The sequence below is a fragment of the Marmota monax genome, unplaced genomic scaffold (genome assembly GCF_021218885.2).
Source record: "Marmota monax isolate L192 unplaced genomic scaffold, Marmota_monax_Labrador192_F-V1.1 WCK01_AAM20220418_F8-fsc00173, whole genome shotgun sequence".
Lineage (NCBI taxonomy): Eukaryota > Metazoa > Chordata > Mammalia > Rodentia > Sciuridae > Marmota > Marmota monax.
The window spans coordinates 1,923,765-1,941,489 of NW_026694620.1; the positions used below are offsets into that span (position 1 = coordinate 1,923,765).

General features: G+C 49.9%; 2 protein-coding genes, 1 non-coding gene and 1 pseudogene across 11 annotated transcripts in view; 2 read left to right on the forward strand and 2 right to left on the reverse strand.

Moving 5' to 3' along the window:
- Positions 1 to 11,899, forward strand: part of Wipi1 (WD repeat domain, phosphoinositide interacting 1) — a 29,243-nt gene extending 17,344 nt beyond the window's left edge. The window contains exons 5-13 of the mRNA XM_046422666.2: positions 93 to 190; positions 886 to 978; positions 1,687 to 1,757; positions 2,376 to 2,483; positions 6,265 to 6,429; positions 7,115 to 7,222; positions 7,877 to 7,995; positions 8,448 to 8,548; positions 11,367 to 11,899. Coding sequence (XP_046278622.1) covers positions 93 to 190; positions 886 to 978; positions 1,687 to 1,757; positions 2,376 to 2,483; positions 6,265 to 6,429; positions 7,115 to 7,222; positions 7,877 to 7,995; positions 8,448 to 8,548; positions 11,367 to 11,414 — 911 coding nt within the window. The 3' untranslated portion in view covers positions 11,415 to 11,899. The remainder of the gene's footprint in view (positions 1 to 92; positions 191 to 885; positions 979 to 1,686; positions 1,758 to 2,375; positions 2,484 to 6,264; positions 6,430 to 7,114; positions 7,223 to 7,876; positions 7,996 to 8,447; positions 8,549 to 11,366) is intronic.
- The window catches only part of Arsg (arylsulfatase G), a 117,344-nt gene continuing 111,437 nt past the window's right edge, over positions 11,819 to 17,725 (reverse strand). For all 9 annotated transcript variants that reach the window (XM_046422662.2, XM_046422664.2, XM_046422663.2 and 6 more), the window contains one exon: positions 11,819 to 13,008. In XM_046422662.2, coding sequence (XP_046278618.1) covers positions 12,784 to 13,008 — 225 coding nt within the window. In that variant the 3' untranslated portion in view covers positions 11,819 to 12,783. The remainder of the gene's footprint in view (positions 13,009 to 17,725) is intronic.
- Positions 12,207 to 12,278, forward strand: Trnaa-ggc (transfer RNA alanine (anticodon GGC)). Its single transcript has one exon. It is a non-coding gene; the product is annotated as a tRNA-Ala (tRNA).
- On the reverse strand, positions 17,395 to 17,461 carry LOC124078057 (small nucleolar RNA U3; annotated as a pseudogene).

The following is a 17,725-nucleotide window of genomic DNA, read 5'->3' on the forward strand; positions in this document are numbered from 1 at the left end:
CTCTAGTTGTGCCATTTTCAGGGGCCCTTTTCAAGCACACCATGTTCTCCCCTGGGACACTGGCTCCTTATCTCCCGTTTGTTCTTTGCCAGGTCTGTGTGCCCTCTCTATCAACCATTCCAATTCTTACCTGGCCTATCCTGGAAGCCTGACGACAGGCGAGATTGTGCTTTATGATGGAAACTCCCTGGTAAGTTGACAGTGGTCCCTAAGCGCCCTCCCACCTGCTTGTCTGTGTGATGAATGGAATGTGATAAGGAGCCCCTCAAGGTGGAAGATAAGGAGTGTGGAGGTGGAAGCAATGCTGAGGGTGTTTTCTGGTCACAGCAGCTGGGTGCGGGGAGAAGGTGATGATATTTGCCCTGGGCCTTGCCGCCAGACAGCATCACCGGGAGGCAGAACATGCTGGGCCAGGGCAGAACATCTGCAGTAGAATGGAATCACTTGGCAGATGGTGGCTGATTGTCTGATTGGATGGGTCACACTGCACGGAGTCACCAAGCTGTGGCCTGAGACGGAGTGCAGCTGGTCCACATTTCCTGCCATCTGGTCTCTGAGGCTTCAGAGAGCAGGGCAGCTTTGCTGTAGGAAGTCCCCTGAAGAGGCGTGTGCTGGAGAGCCCATGACAGCACCACAGCACCAGGCACAACTGTGACCCACCTTCCAAGGGCAGGAGAAGGGATAGAAATGGAGTAGCTTTGAAATCAGATCTCCATACACTAACAAAAGGATGTGCAGCTCATATGCAAAAACTTTGGGGGAAAGAAGGGAGACAGAGGAAGCCCAGCAAGAGAAGGAGAAGGAAGAAAAGAGGAAGGAGAGGGAGATGGAATCCATCTTCCTTCCTCCCCAGCACCGATAGGCGTTTCCCCTTTTCACCAACAGAAAACCGTCTGTACCATCGCTGCCCATGAAGGGACGCTGGCCGCCATCACCTTCAACTCCTCAGGCTCCAAACTAGCAAGCGCATCTGAGAAAGTGAGTATACACCAGCATCTCCTGCCGTCAGGGAGTCCCCTGGATGGCTCCTGAGATGCCCAGAGATCTGATGCAACAAGGCTGGTGACATGAGGCCAGCTGGTCTCGGGCCTGCTCAGAATTTGTTTCCAAGTGAGGATTTCTAGTCCCTGCATGTTGTGGTCTATTAATGCATTTGTTAACTCAGTCAAGCAAAGGCCCACATTATATAAGGTACAAGACACTTGGCACAAAGTCTTGGGGCCTTATTGAGAAATGTGTATGCATGTCATCCATAGATACAGGTGGATGCTACATTTCATAAATGCAGTATAAATAAAAGCTCTGCTATTTAGCTGGAGACACTGATCTCTTCTGACTGGAATGATCAGGGGAGGTGGTCCAGTTGAATTTCACGTGCCATGAAAAGCCTGTGTATTTTGATAAGCAGAGGCAGGACATTCTAGGATGCCAGGGTAGTTTGGGAAACACACATACAGAGCCATAGGCTGGGGCGGGGAAGGAAAGGGAAACCGAGAATATTTAAAACATGTTCCAAAAATTGCTTGTTTGGCACATGCACAAATTTAAACTCTTCTATGCGCAACACTTTGTGCTTCCTTCTCAGAGACAAATGTTCAAAACCAATAAAAGAAATTCCTCTCTAAAGGGACATCTCTGTGTGAAGCCATGGGCAATCGGGACACGTCCACCTGCTTTCTTTTCCAGGGCACAGTCATCCGGGTGTTCTCTGTACCTGACGGGCAAAAGCTCTACGAGTTTCGGAGAGGGATGAAAAGGTGTGTGTTCAGTGTCAAACCATTTGAAAGTCCCCACAGAAGTCCTGCAGTGGCTGGTGGCAGCTGTCTAGGGAAAGGCCAGAGATGGCCGTGCGGCCTCCTCCCCCCTAGAGGAGGTATTGCTGTCCTTTCTCAGGTAATTAACTCCAGGGCTCCAGCTGAGGCTTAGTAAAACCAAGAGCAGAGGAGCTGTTTGAACTTGAGAGTTCAGCCCTATGACCCCTTTCCTGCTGGGTAGTCAGCCAGGAGAAAGAGAGCCAGGGTGTCACAATCCAAAAATAAGTCCCCATGCCCTTCATGGAGATAAGGGGTAATGTAAAGTGTGACTGCTGTCTGGTTTGCAGCTGGATGGGTGACAGAGCAGCAGGGGGGCTTGCAAGATGCCAGGAAGGTGTGAGCCTGCCCCTGGCTGGCTGGGAGGAAGGGCCACACCTCGGTGCTTCACGCCTAAGCCTGTGATCCTTTGCTGCTTTCTACATATGAACAGCACCGCAGTGAAGGAGGTAGAACACCCAGCTCTTCGGTGTGATACATTCACTTTTCTCATAGGGCTGATCTTGGAACTACAAGGTGACAGCCCACGTTTTTCTGGCTCACTGACTGTGTTGCTGTTCCTAGGTATGTGACAATCAGCTCCCTAGTTTTCAGCATGGACTCGCAGTTCCTGTGCGCCTCCAGCAACACTGAAACCGTGCATATCTTCAAGCTGGAGCACCTCGCCACCAGGCAAGTGCGGCACCCAACGCAGAGCACTCACCAGACAAAAGGAGGCAGGCCCTGCTTACTCTCAGCATGGGAGATTTTTCCTGAGAGCTATCAACTCGGCTTTGTCTTCCCCAAAGTGGAAAAGTATATGTTAACAAAATTTTTGTGGCATCATGCACGAAAGCTCAAAGTCTGGGGCCAAGATGCTGAGACCAAACCCCAGCTCAGCCCCATAGGAGCTGTGATATCCTGGGAAGGTCATTTAGTCTTTCTGTGTTTCAGTTTCCTCATTCGCAGAACAAATGTAATGATAGTACACACATCTTGCAAGGAGCATGGCCTGAGTGTGTGGTTATAAAGCATTTAGCGTAGCCCGGTGCCTGGCAGATAGTAAGCACCAATAATTGTTAACCAGGGGCACTATGAATATAACAACATCTATTATCTATTGCCACCACGTGAGTGCTTGGTAAACATTTCCAGTGTCCCCGAGTGACAGGAGTGGAGGGAGGGTTGGCCATAAAGTCTCTGTCACAGTGTAGCCAGTGGTGTATGTATTAGTTTCCTACTGCTGCTATAACAAATCAGCCCAATGTAATGGCTTCAAACAGCACACATTTGTTATCTCACAGTTCTGGAGATCAGAATCCCAGAATGGCATGGCTGGATTCTCTGCTCAGGGTTTCTCAAGGGCAAAATGGAGCTGTCCTAATGCCAGCTGTGTCCTCATCAGGAGCTTCGAGGCTTCTTCTGAGCTCATTCCTGTCACTAGCAAGAATGCTGGTGCTTGAGGGGGTGGCAGTGGGGTCTCCGCTTCCTTGCTGCCTGTCAGCAGGGAACTGCTCTCATCTCCAAGAGGCCACCTGCTCCTTATGTAGCCTTCAAACTAGCAACAACATGTCAGTTCCTTGTCATACCTGTGACTTGTCCCACTTGCCCTCTGCCTTCCTTTTCTGCCACCAGTCAGAAAAAGTGCTCGGCTTTTAAGGGAACACACATGTGACTAGAGCAAGCCCAGCTGAGCAGTCACCTGGGCCACATAACAGAGCACAGCTTGGACCTTATCTCATCCCCATCACAGGCTCCAGGGACCAGGGCGTGGAGCCTTGGGGCCCTTCCTAGGAATTCTGCCTGCCAGGGTGTGTGGGTGTTTATTTAAGCTGTTGAGCACCTGCTGGGTGTGCGACCCTGTTCACTTCAGGAGCCCCCTGCGCTGGGATGAGGTGGAGGATTCCCCTCTCTCAGGCACCGACCACGCGGTGTCACCTGGCGCTGTCCTCCCTGCCCCGTGTGCTCCAGACCCGGATTCTGGCAGCACAGCACATGGCTCATGCCTTTCCTCAGGCTCAGGCACCTCATGTGCTTGACACCTCTTTTTGGTGTCACTTGAGGGAACTGAAACGGGGAGTGTTAGTGATTTTTTTGCTCAGTTACACTCTGAGAGCGGGTGGCAGGGTCATCCGTGGAGAGCAGCTCACACGGCCCCCCACCCTCCTCTCTCAGCCCACAGTGTTTGTAGAAGGCAGCAGATAGGAGGAGTCAACTGAGCTTTTCAGAGTCCTGCTTACAGCCAGCCTGTCTCGAGGTCCAGATCCACAGCAGCACTTACTGCCCTTCACACCCCCGGCTTCTGCGGAGCCCAGAGTGGCCAGTGAGCATCCGAGTGTAGACTCTGGGTGGGATTCACAGCTGTGCCAAGAGGAGCTTCTCTTCCGTGGTTGGAAGCACTCATCTAATTGGATAGAACGTCCACCAGAGAAAGACCTTCTCTACCTCGTCAGACGAGGTGGTGCCCCCCACCTTCATGCATGTGTTGGTGTGCCATGAGTGAGGCCATGCCTGGCCTCTGTCCCTCACCCCAACACTCCATGCCTGGGCACCAGCAGCCACGTTGCTGTGGTTTCCCATCTAGATTCTGCCTCTCCTCCGGGGAGAACGGTGCTCGTGAAGCCTCTTCCCTGGTCACCTCACCCCGCACCCGTGCTGGGGACACTGGGGCTGCCCACTCCCATCCTCCCCAGAGCCCTCTACCCGTCCCTCTGGGGACGTATCCAAAGCTTGGTTTGCCCTAGATTTCTTACTCTGCACACTCTCCCCAGAGGCTGTATCTGCTTTCTAGACTTTTCTGTACTTTCCAGACAACTTTTGGACCTTAGCCCTGGTCTCTCCTGGAGCTTCTGCTTCTCACCATTGTAGTCAGCTGGGCCCTGGAGGTCCCCAAGTGACCAAGTGCTCCCACGTGCTGCTCCAGCCCTGTCTCCTGGGCCTGTGGCTGGTGCTTAGGACAGGAAACTCACTGCCCTCTCCCAGCTCTCCCACTTCTGTCGGTGACCACAGGTGACCAGGGCAGAACCTTCCAGCCCTTCTGGATGCTCCCGCAGCCTGTCCATGAAGTGTTGTGTGTCCTCTATGACATGCCTCTTTAGTCCTGCCTCACTGGCTCCTGCCCCTCCTTGCCCATGTCTTTGATTTTGTTGACCTTCTCTCTGGTCTTGTTCTTTCTGGTCACTTTTGACCCGTCCATCCCATATCTTCCTGCTGGATTAATTTCTGAAAATGTCACTCCTCCTCAGAAACCTTCTCTCCTTACATTCTGAAGCTCCCAGCTCCTTTCCTGCCCACAGAGCCTGGCCACCACCACCCCAGAACCTCTCAAAGCCCTTGAGCCATCTCATAACTGCACTTGTCGCATGCCAAGCTGTACGTGGCTCCCGTAGTCCTCCCAGCAAGCCGACCAGGAGGGGCTCTGAAACACGGAACAGGGGCTCAAGAGCCTCGTCCACCTCTGCTCCTCTGTGACCCAGGAGGAGCTCCTGCCTGGACCATTGACGTGGCCCCACACAATTGCCTGTGTGGCTTTCTCTCTCCGCCCCTGTGCTGCGTCCCTGCTGTGCACACAGGGTCTGGTTGTTACTCCTCCTCGGACGTCCCAACTGGAACTCGGGGCTCCGGGGCCATGAGTACAGGGTGTCTAGAGGGTCACTTTCAGTTGAGAACATCAAGGCCCAGACAGGTTCGTCCAAAGGCCACCTAGCCAGTTAGTAACCTGAGAAACAAGCCCACTGCAGGCCTTCTGGGCTGCAGTGTCCATGTCCCACCAGGATCTGCTCCCACAGATGAGGGGGTCCCAGCAAGAGCTCCTGGGAGTGCATGCGGTAGCCCTGGTCCTTGATTTGCCACCCACTGTGAGGAACACAGTGATGGAGGTGTCTCTCACCAATGGAGCAGTTACCCCTTTGTCTGGTAGAGGCATTAGGATGAAGTTCGGAGGCCAGAGGGGACCTACCAGGTTCCTATGAATTTTCTCGGCATTAAGAATGCTGGGTACCAGGTGGCCAGGGCCATACCCAGACGCTGCCCAAAGCTTCTCACCCGGAAGCTCTCTTCCCACTCAGTCTGGCTCGGGCGGTTTCACGCTGAGCTCTGTGTGTTCTTCCCTGGGCCCTGCACAGGCCCCAGCTCATTTCTCAGGGCCCACATATCGATTCCATCTCATTCTCTCCCCTTGCCCTCTTTTGGAAATCTAGGAATCAGACTGATCATCTGATACACTCTTTTAATGTAAGCAAGCAGTAGCACTGGGAACCTCTTAACAGCTTTACAGTGGCTCTTCTGAAGGACAAACAGGTCCCTGATGCTGTTCTGTAATTGCCAGAATAATGTGTCTTGTGGGCAGAACACTGTGCTAAGGGACAGCTCCTGCCCGCTGCGGTAAGGGCAGCTAAGAACATGGGCATGCTGATGGCTGGACGGAGCCAGCACCTGCCGCCCCGTCCTACCCTTGCCTCTAATTGTTCCCCAGTCGCCCAGAAGAACCTTCCACCTGGAGTGGCTACATGGGAAAGATGTTCATGGCTGCTACCAACTACCTCCCCGCCCAGGTGTCGGACATGATGAATCAGGACAGGGCTTTTGCCACCGGACGCTTGAACTTCTCGGGGCAGAGGAATATCTGCACCCTCTCCACGTATGTACCGTGCACCCGCCCTACACAGACACATCTGTATCCATGTACTCGCCCAGTGCTCACAACCCCCAAAGGTGGCAGGAAAGAAGGGAAAAGTGACCCAAAAGAAGGGCGAGTGGACCCAAGCCGCTGCTCTTCCTCTCTGGATTTAATATGGATTCTCAGAGGCCAGCCGGAAGCTGGGTATAATGACACTGTCTTGAAAACCATCTCTATTTTTGTGCAATTAGGTAAAAAGCCTCAAGTCCCACTGTCTAGATTCCAACCCCTAGGGGCTGACAGGCATCTTATTTAAGAAGTTTAGGGGAGTTGATTAAAGAAATGGCACATTTTTTAAATATCATGAACCTAACCACCTAAGAAGGTGAGCGGACAGTACACTTCCCCCTTTCTGTCACTGTCAAGGGCTGAGGTGCATGTGAGCGAGGGATGTAGCTTTCCACAGGATAATAGCGCCAACACGCCTCATTTTGCCTCATCCACACAATTATGTTCAAAGACCAGAAATCATCCTGCCAGTGGGCAATGAGCAGAAGGCCAAGGAATGGCCCGAGCCTGGACCTGGACCAGCAGGGCCGAGGATTGTTGGTGGCAGGAGAAGAGCATTGACGCTAGTCGTCCAGGGAGGCTGACTGTTACCCACCCTGTTCCTGCTCTCAGAGTGTATGTATCACTTGGCTCTTAGGATCCAGAAACTGCCAAGGCTGCTAGTCGCCTCCTCCAGTGGGCACCTTTACATCTACAACCTGGACCCGCAGGATGGAGGAGAGTGTGTCCTAATCAAGACCCACAGGTAAAGACTGCAGCTTTCAGACGGTGTCCCCGAGCTGCTGCAGGAGAGCCGTCACTTCACTGGGAACAGTGACCAGCTTCAGTGCCCCTGCTTTCCTTCCCGGCTCACCAGCAGTTTCAGGGGAACCCCGGGCAGGCACCTGCTCTGGGTCAAGCTCTCTGTCAGGTGTCTTCTGCATGCTGTCCCCCCTGGACAGTGCCGGGATGGACGACACTCCAACTAGAAGGTCTCCCTGCTTGGCTCAGCCCCACTGGGCATTCGGAAATGTCACATCCCTGAATTGAAAAGTCCTCTGAACTTCTGTGACAAGTGCAAGCTGGCCTCGTCTTGCTGTAGACAAGACACCTTGAGCTGCCACCATACCTTCCCCTCTGCCCCATCTATGTTAGCTCGTCTCGGTGTCCCTGCCTGAGGGTGCCAGGAAGGACAGAGGGCCAATCTTTGCTTATTAAATATAAGGGAAGGGGGTCCCTTTGAACATAACTGACCCCTGGCACTTTCAGGCCCCTTGAGTTCACACGGACCCAGCAGCGTCCCGGCGGCTCTGTAATTCACACCCAGTAGCCAGGCGCAGGCCTCTGCTCTTCCTTTGGAGGTGTCCTAGATATGTGGTGATTTCTTTTATCCCCCCTCCCCATTCATTGCTGCAAGTAGCTTGCTCGGCTCCGGATCCACAGAAGAGAACAAAGAAAACGACCTCAGACCTTCCTTACCTCAGACGTACGCAGCGACTGTAGCCAGGCCCAGCTCATCTTCCACCTCCACTGTGCCAGGTGAGTGGATGTGGGGCCCACCGGGAGGGTCACCAATGGGGACACCTTCTCCTCTCAGCCCTCTGGGGGTGGAGCGCTGTCCCTGAGTTGCGTGGTTGCGTGGTCCCTGGCAGGTGCGGCCTGTAACAGCCTTCACCCTGGGTCTCCGGCCTTCACAGGCTTCCCACGGGGCTCATTTTCTTAACAAGCAGCATTAACCCTTTGTGTCCTGGAGAACTCCAGAGATGCAGAGTTTCAGGCATTGGAGGTGGACGGGTAGGTGAGAGCCGCCCGCCTCTCAGAGGCTCAGAGACTAACCGTGGGGACTGACATCCATCTTGAGACATCCCTGCCATCGGAGGCAAAGACACCTCCCGGGTTTCTTGGTGGTCCTTTCCCCTGAGGTCCTGCCCCGGGTCATGCGGTAAGAACTGACCCTGTAGCTTGTTCCCTTTCTCACTCTTGGCTTCCAGGATATTCTGAGGACGGCGGGGCGCTCCGTGGAGAGGTCATTCCGGAACATGAGTTTGCCACGGGACCAGTGTGTCTTGATGATGAGCGTGAATTTCCCCCTGTGAGCACTAGGAACCCTTGAAAGAGCCGCTCTGTCTGTGCCAGAAGGAAGCTCTGTCTCTGAGAGGAGGCAGAGTCCCTTTCCTTGCTTTCCAGTCCCTAACAACTAATCCTCTCTAAAACCTGAGGGCCGCAGAATGTCACTGTGTGTGCCTCGCAGACCCCGCAGACCAGCGGTTAGGTGTCATGCTCAACCTGACAGCGTTAGAATAACCAAGTACTAACCCAGGGTGTTGGGTGCTCACTACCTTCAGAGGCCTCCGCCCCTTTCCTCTGCTTCTGTACGCTGACGTCACAGCTCACAAGGTAGGAACCTCTGTCTGTGGGAGACTCTCCTCTCCCTAGGCTGCCAGGGAGGCTTCTGCAGACCCTGCCTTTCTGCAGCTGGAGGTAGTGAGTTAACAGGGCCGGGCTATGTTTGGGACTCGGAGCTGGCCACAGGGAGCTGAGCTGAAGCTGGGGTGTGGGAGCTCACCTGAGCACCCTGCAGGGCTTCCCAGCACCTTGCTCCAGCTGTTCTGCCAGCGAGGCCCCCGGTGCTGGCTGAGCACGGGGCTTGGTTTCTTCCAACATCTGGGTCTGGAGAAAAGAGTCTCTCCCCTGGGGGGGAAGAGGGGTTCCCAGGGCCTCCTTGGCTGCTGCTGCTTCAACCTTCTGTTTGGAGCAACACAGACCCTTCTCATAAGCTTCTGTTAGAAAACCTCCAAGAGAGTCCCACCCGAAATCCTTTCAGACGGCAGCAGTGTTGGGCCAACTTGGAACCAGAGAGGATGCGAGGAGTGGCCATGTGGGCTGTGAGCAGCGCCCATGGGCCTGGGTAGGGAGTGCCCTGTCCTGATCATGGTTTTGTGTCAGTTGAGATCCATTTGTTAAAGACTGACATGCAGGTCTGGCTTCTTTCTCCCCAAGATCCATGGGACAACTTAGTAAGCCTATTTGGCCAAAAAGAGACAGCTCATATGGGTCACTTGTGCACAACTGGGGGACATTTGTGACTTCCCACATTGGCTCTGTGAATTGCAGTTTGCAATTTACATTTCTGGCTTTTAATAGGCAGGTTGCCAAATATGTTGCCAGCCAGCCATATTTATGTTTTAGTGGCGGACAGGAGTGTGCTTAAAAATCCTAATTATAAATTTTGAAAACATCTGTTGGCTTCCTGCCTAAGAGTTGCTTCCTGAGCCCGTTGTTTTGCCTTTGAGTTCTCATGACGCCAACCAGCTCTAAAGGGAGCTTCTCTGTCTCAGGAATTGGTGGTTATTTATCTGAAGTTGTGCCTTCTGGGAACCAGAGCACTCCAGGTTAGATGCAGTGGGGACAAATGTGACCACCCTACTCCATCAACGTTTAGAGCATCCAAACACTCACTGGGTTCCATTTCAGTAATTTTGGTAAAAATCTGTGAGTACTAGATTACTAATTAGATTCTTAATTGTAATCAGAGCCAACCTTGCAGTCTCTTATGTTAAGAGAATTAGGGTAATTAGGCTATTGGCAATTATGAGATAGTCTGTTACTACAGAAAACCTGTGTGAAATAACAGGCACCCTGTGTGCATTTGTTTGGGGTTAAATATATATATATATATGAATCAGAGATGCTTACTTTAAAAACTGGTACTCAAACTTATCACCAGCCCGTTCACTTATATGCTGCCAGGAAGCTAGGAACGAGCTCATTGTCCTGCCACCTTCTTAAGAACCAAGTGAGTGACAGTTGGCTTAAACTGCATCAAGAATCTTTAATACAAGACAGATGCTTCCTGCCTGTGAGACTGCTGGTCACTGAGTCAGGTCCCAGGGAATATTGGGCAGCCCTGCGTGCAGGCCAGGCATGAGACACTGTGGTGGCCACCAGAGCTCAGCTTGCCCCTGAGGCTGCAGGTAGATGGTAAGGGGGCTCAGTGCTCCCTCTGAGGCATGGGATCAGCAGCTGGCAGGCTTCTCTGGCGGCAGGAGGACCAGGGGCAACCACTCCTGGCAGCTGCTCGACATGGCACACCTCAGGTATGCCCACGGGGGCAGCAATGTCCAACTAGAGATTCTAGAAACCACCCCTTCTCTGCCTTAATCCTTGACAGGCCTGTGGCAAATAGCTGTCTCTTTACTCATATTCCTAATAGCTTCTGGGACCCCAAAAGGGTCCTGGAGTCTCGGGTTGGTGAAAACCACGTCTGAAATCTTTCAGAGAGGATCCCAGGCTTGCCTGGGGAGTCTGCCTCAGGACTCCCTGGGCCTCAGCCTTAAGAACATGGGTTGTCACTAGTGATCTTTGCAAAATATACTGACGTGGCCCTACATATCGTCAGTCTTCTCCTTGGGGTTTACTTTGCTCTGAGAACAGTGGAAGAAAAGTAAGTGGATCATTTCTGGCAGCTTAGGGAGAGGCTGTCTTCGGGAGGGTGAGCAACCTCTGTTTCAGTAACAGGCCAATGTTCAATTCTGTGCATTTTGGGAGACAGTCTTAACCCTGTGAGCAAGAGTAAGTAAGGCAATTGGGACCGAGGGTGTCTACTGACTTCTATAATGAGTTAGCAGGCTGTGTTTACAAGATGAGCCTTTTGTTAAAGTACACACATGCACGTGCGCACACATTTTATACATAGGTAGCATTTCAGAATCTGTGCCATCCTCGCCTGCACCTACATAAGACGTGGTGTCCAAGTGAGAGTCAAATTGTGGTTCAGGTGGAAAAGCTCCTCAGTGCCCAGCCTCCCCTGCCAGCCCCCATGGCACAGCCTGCCATGCGGGTGACACAGCCTGCCTGCCCACCAGCCTTTTCCTGGGAAGAGTAAGGCCGTTCTGTTTTCATTTTGGTAGATAATCTTGTGCCGTGGAAGTCAGAAGGGCAAAACGAAGCAGTCATGACGAGTTGTGCACCTCAGAAATCAGGACACCCCCTGTCAGGTGGTTTTGGAGAGAACAAGGAAGGTGGAAGAATGGAGTGCGATTGTGTGAGCAGAAAGGGGACAGTCCTGGGTGCTGCACTGCCTAAGCCACAGGACGCGGCTAACGCCTCACCATGCCCCTTGGCTCTGGCTGCCTGTGGGCATGGGGGACACTGTATCCATACCACGCTGTTTAAAATACCTTCAAACCACAGTGTAAATGTTAGCTAACCATATTGGTATATAACCGGAATTTTATATGAAAAAGGGCATCCTTTTTAAATGTATGCTGTGTAAAAAAATGTATGTATAGGAAAATCTCTTTGAATTGTATTTCTTGTATATTACATCCATGTAGAGAGAAACTATTTTAGCCAGGCAAAGTATTTTTGCAGTGATTGGAATAAATCATTTATTACCTTCAAGTCCCATTTAGGACACTAATAATAAAATCATGGCAATGCATTTTTTAGTTTTCTTAAACTTTATTTCTTGGGAGCTTCAGGGTTCAGGAAGAAGTCTTGACACTACACTCACTTGACCTTTAAAAGGGGGGAAGGAGGAAGGGGTCACGGGCTTAGCCCTGGACTCTCGTGCTCCGAGACCTGGAAAGGGACCTGACTTCATCTGGTCCAGCTCCCTCGCTGCTCCCGGCATCCCCTGGGAGCCTGCCAGAAGTGTGAGTGCTCAGGCGCCTCCACACCTTCGGAGCCAGAGTCTGCATTTTTACAGGATCCCAGGTGATTTGTATGCCTATTACAGATGGAAGAGCTGGGGTGTAGCTCAGTGGTAGAGCACTTGCCCGGCATGCATGAGGCCCTGGGTTCAATCCCCAGCAACATAAAAGAAAAATAAAGATGGGGATGGTCTGCACATACTGGTTGGTACCAGTCTATGCTAATGTGAAGAGGAAACTAAAACACACCAGGTATCTGCTCTGTGTCAGGTGACACACGATGCATTTTCATAAACTGCTTTACTTAACCTTTGAAATCACCTTGCAAGTGAGGTTAACTGCCCAAGGTCAAATCCTGGGGCTGGAACCTGTGCGTGACTCTGAAGCCGGTGAGCGTTCCATTGCACTACACTCACCACCCCAGACCCAGCTCCGCTCAGGGGCATCCCTCAGGACAGCATGGAAAAGGGACAGTATGCAAAGAGGAGTTGCCAAGTGGTGGCCCCCAGACAAAATTCCAAGACTTGTTTTCATAGCCTAGGTTGGTAAAGAGGGTAAATCAAGTTTGAAAGCGAACCTGCCCGTCTGATTTCCAGCCATCCCTCAGTGGAAAAACTGGCCGGTTACGTGGTTTGGCAGCGGCAGGCGATTTGGTAGGGATTACAACAGGGAATTACTGAAGGATCCTGTGTGTAATCGGCTCTGGAGATGTTGTCATTGGCAATGTCTTGAAGGACGTCTGCGAGAACCTTCCTGACCTTGGGCAGCACGGCCTGGTACTCAGCACCCGCTCTCTGTAGAGGCTCCCCTTCTGCAGCGTCTTCTTGGAGATCGAAAATAAGAGGAGGATCTTGCTGCTGCTCAGGCCCAATGCTTCCGTCACAAGCTCTGGCTCCACCTAGGAAAGGATGACCACATGCACCTCATCAGACTCAACCTTGGCTCTGTGCTGTCAAGAGGAGACCTGGGATTGATTACAAATGAAACATACCAGCACTTGACACCCAGATGACTGTTCTCCCTATCAGAGAAACTGCCACGAGAATCTCTTCCCCCTTCCAGTGACGATCCTGTCATTTACAATGATCTGGAACATCTCCTCGGAGCCAGGAGAACAGTCCTTCAAACATCTTTCATCTCTGCCCTTTCAGGGCAAATCGAGTTCTTTGAAAACTGATTTCTTGAATACCAACTGGTGAATTAGATGGAAGGGAAGATGAGTAAATTCGCTTTGGGTTGAAGATGAAATTCTTACATGGATTAGAATCTGGGGCTGCTAACTCAGTCCCAAAAGAGGGATGATAAGAATGTTAGGAGGGACAGCCACATCCTCGGCTCTTAATGATTCTGATGATGTCCCTCCCCTCTATCTCTGTAAAAGGGAGGTAAGGTATCTGGCAGAAATAAACATAATTGAATAAATAAAGGTAAGTAGGAGAGAAGTTCAAAAATATAGTCTGGTAGAGCGTGGTGGCACACACCTATAAACCCTGCAGCTCAGGAGGCTGAGGCTGGAGGTTCGCAAGTGCAGAGCCAGCCTCAGCAACTCAGCCAGGCCCCTAAGCAACTTAGCAAGACCCTGTCTCAAAATTAAATAAATAAATTAATTAATTAATTAAAAGGGCTGGGGATGTGGATCAGTGGTAAAAATGCTCCTGGGTTAAATCTCCGGTACCACCCTACCCCCCAATATATATACATAAGTATATATATATAAGTATATATATGTGTGTGTATGTATATATATATATATATATATATATATATATATATATATATATATATACTTATACACACACACACACACACACACATATATATAAATAAATATCTGCCTCTGAGCATCTTAGTGCCCAAACATTATCAGTCTTTGGAAATTAAAGTTTCCCAAAGAAATCATTAATTTCTTAGGAAAAGCTGAGCTTTTTCTGGCCTTTGGATCTGAGAAATCTTCTAGTGGCTCCTCCTCTAGGGGACCCTGCACCACAGACTGCCTATTCACTTTTTTTTTTTTTTTTTTTTTTTGGGTACTGAGAATTGAACCCAGAGGTGCTTAACCATTGAGCCACATCCCCGGCCCTTTTCATATTTTATTTAGAGGCAGGGCCTTGCTAACTTGCTGAGGCTGGCTTTGAACTCGCAATCCTCCTGCCTCAGCATCCTGAGCCTCTGAGATTACAGGCATGTGCCCTGCACCCAGCTGCCCAATTACATTCTTAACAAAAAATATAACTGTGTGATTAGGATGGTCCTTCTGTGGCTTGTGGCCTGGAGACTAGAACATGATGCTCAAGGGCAATTCAGCAGAAGTAAATCTAAAGGGGCAAGGCCGTGCTACCTGAGGATACAGTTTTCTGATCTAATCAGACCAGAAATAAAATTTGAAATATTGAGAAGAATCAGTAGAGTGCATAGCCTTGGGGTGGCCCTCCATGAGTGGTTTCCCTCCTGCCATCAAGATACAGGCTGTTATAGAGAGCAGGGGTTACCAGGCCTGCCATAGTTTGAAGCATCGACTGTATTCTTCATTACCAGTAAGGGGCACATGGAGTGACATGAGCTTTGACAATCAAGCAAAAGTTGGGATTGCCTTCTCTTGTAAAAATCAAATAATTCCATTTGAGGAAATAATAGTCTTTCTAGAACCACCTTCTTCTAGATAACAATAGTAAATTCTAGGCAATATACTAAAAAGAAAAATTATAAAGACGATAGAAAATAACCACGACAGGCAGAAACTGGAAGAGATCCAACCCTTGAAAGAAGGAAGCCACGCTGGTTTGGATCTGTTTCAGATTTTTCCTGGGGACACTTCCTAGTCTGTAGCCTGAAGCTGGTAGCAACAGAGACCAAAGCTGGGGCCTGTCTGGCTTGAGGTGTCAGAATTAGGACCACCACAGAAGACGGATATTGGTGGTGGGGGAATCCTGGGGAGGAGCAGCCACAGAAGAGAAGCTTCCAAATCTAATATAAACTCCTTCGAATCCCTGGCTGACCCCTGACCTACACAGGCCCAGGACAGAGATTCCAGCAACAGCCAGGAGACCAAAATAGCTCAGGAGGCGCTCCGCTGCCACCTGCTACGGGGGAGACGGGCTGTAAAACAGGGTTCCGTTAACTTAGAGCAGCCTGAGGAACAGCTCCTGAGTCCCACCAAAGTCCCAAGCAGTTGAGGCTAGGAGTAGAGGTGACACCCTAAGACCAGCCTCCGCAGCTCAAGAGAACCTACTGGTTGGCCACCGGTGAGAACAAAGAACACTCAAGACAGAAAGCAGAATGTCCACAGTCCACCGTCACAGCATCCAGTTGATAATTTTTAAAAACTGCTACCTAGAGCACCACCGCTTCCACTCTGGCACATAAGCAATTTGGAAACCACCGCTCTCATCCTAACAAGTAAACGGCTGAACCAACTGAAAAATCCACAACTCTGCTGGATCTGAGAAGTGAGGTCACCGGGCAAAACCACTGTCCCCCAAATAGAAAGACAGATGGACAGAATCACCAACTTATCAGAGCAGAGAACTCTGGGGAACCAGGGTAGGAAAACCCAAACTCTAACTGACCAACTACTGGAGGCTCTGTGTAGACAAGTCTAGGAAAACCCCGGGGTGGGGGGCCCAGTTATTAAAGACTCTTATGCTTCTTTTTTTTTTTTTTTTTTTTTTTGGCAGTACTGGGAATGGAACCCAGGGCCTCTCCCAGTGAGCCACACCCCAGCCTCGTCTCCCACACTTTTGTGAGTTGTACCTCTAGGGAGCTCAACCAGGTTCTCACAATAAATATTACAGAAAAGCCGGGCGCAATGACACATGCCTGTAATCCCAGCAGCTTGGGAGGCTGAGGCAGGAGGATGGCGAGTTCAAAGCCAGCCTCAGCAACTTAGCGAGGCACTAAACAACTCAATGAGACCCTGTCTCTAAATAAAATACAAAATAGGGCTGGAATGTGGCTCAGTGGTTGAGTGCCCCTGAGTTCAATCCCCAGTACCAAAGATACACACACACACACACACACACACATATATATATATATATATATATATATATAAAAGAAAAATCCCCTCATGCTTCCAGAAGAGGGAGAAGAAAAGCAACAATCTTTAAATACACCAGAGCATTCTATTCATCTTAACATAGCCTGCACTCAGGAAAAACTATTTCCCCAGTGCCTACATTATTGAATTTTTTTTTTAAGAGCCTAACCAACTAAGGGAAGGGAAATAACTCAACTCTCCATTCCACCTGAGAGGGGCAGGGGAAGGCTACGTGGCACTTGTGAAAATCATAGTCGGAGGCACAGGCTCTCCAAAAGATTGGGCCCTAATCACAGAACTAGGGACACTTCCTCTTTCCCTGCTTCTTAACCACCATGGTACTAAATGTACATTCACCAAGGTTTCTTTTATCTGGTACATTAGTTCAGTTATCAAGAAAAAAAATCACTGCTCAGCGTGGTGGTACATACCTATAATCCCAGCTACTTGGAAAGCCAAGGCAGAAACACAGAAAACTCGAGGTCAGCTTGGGCAACTTAGTGAGACCCTATCTGGGGGTCTGCCACTGGGGATTGAGCCCAGGGGTACTTAACCATTGAGCCACATCCTCAGCCCATTTTATTTTTTATTTTGAGACAGAGTATCACTAAGTTGCTTAGGGCTATGGTGAGTTGCTGAGGCTGACTTCGAACTTGCAATCCTCCTGCCTCAGCCTCCAAAGCTGCTGCGATTGTGGGCATGCACCACCATGCCTGGTTCAAATTTTTTTAAAAAAGGGAAGAGGATATAACTCAGTGGTAGAGTATTTGCCTAGCATATGTGAGGCAAAGGGTTCCATCTGCAGTACCAGGATCATGAAGCAAACATCAAAACCTGAGTCAGATAAGGCAGTGTGGTTGGAATTATCAGACTGGGAATTTAAAATAATTGACTAATGTGCAAAAGGCTCGAATAAAGTAGACAGCCCACAGAAACAGGTAATGTAAGCAGGGAGCTGGAAAGTCTAAGAAAGAATAAAATCTAAAAGTTAATGATCAAAACGTTCTAGCAGAAATGCAGAATACTTTTGATGCGCTCATGAGTACTCTGGCTATAATGAAGGAAAGAATCTCTGAGTTGGGGAATGTTTCAATAGAAACTTCCAAAACCGAAAAGCAAAGAAATAAAAAGCTAAAAGCAGAACAAGATACCCAAGCACTGTGGAAACACTACAAAGAGTGTAACATACACATATTGGGATACCAGAAGAGAGAAGGCAAACAAAGGAACAAAGGAAACATCTGAAGCAATAATGACTGAGAATTTCCTCAATCTAGTAACATACTATAGAAATGATCCCTGAAAGTATAGTCTTAATTTCCTCAATCTAATGTCAGACACCAGCCACGGATCCGGGAAAGTCAGAGGATATCAGGCAGTTTTTTTTTTTATTTTTATTGATATATGCACACGATAAAACAGTATGATTTGATCAATTTCAGTTTTAAAAGGAAAAAAATATGCCTATACCTAGTGTATAATATTCAAATTGCAGGACTGAGGTGTAGCTCGGTGGTAGAGCACTCGCTTACCATTCGCAAGCCTCTGCATTTGATCTCCAGCAGCACAGGAGGAAAAC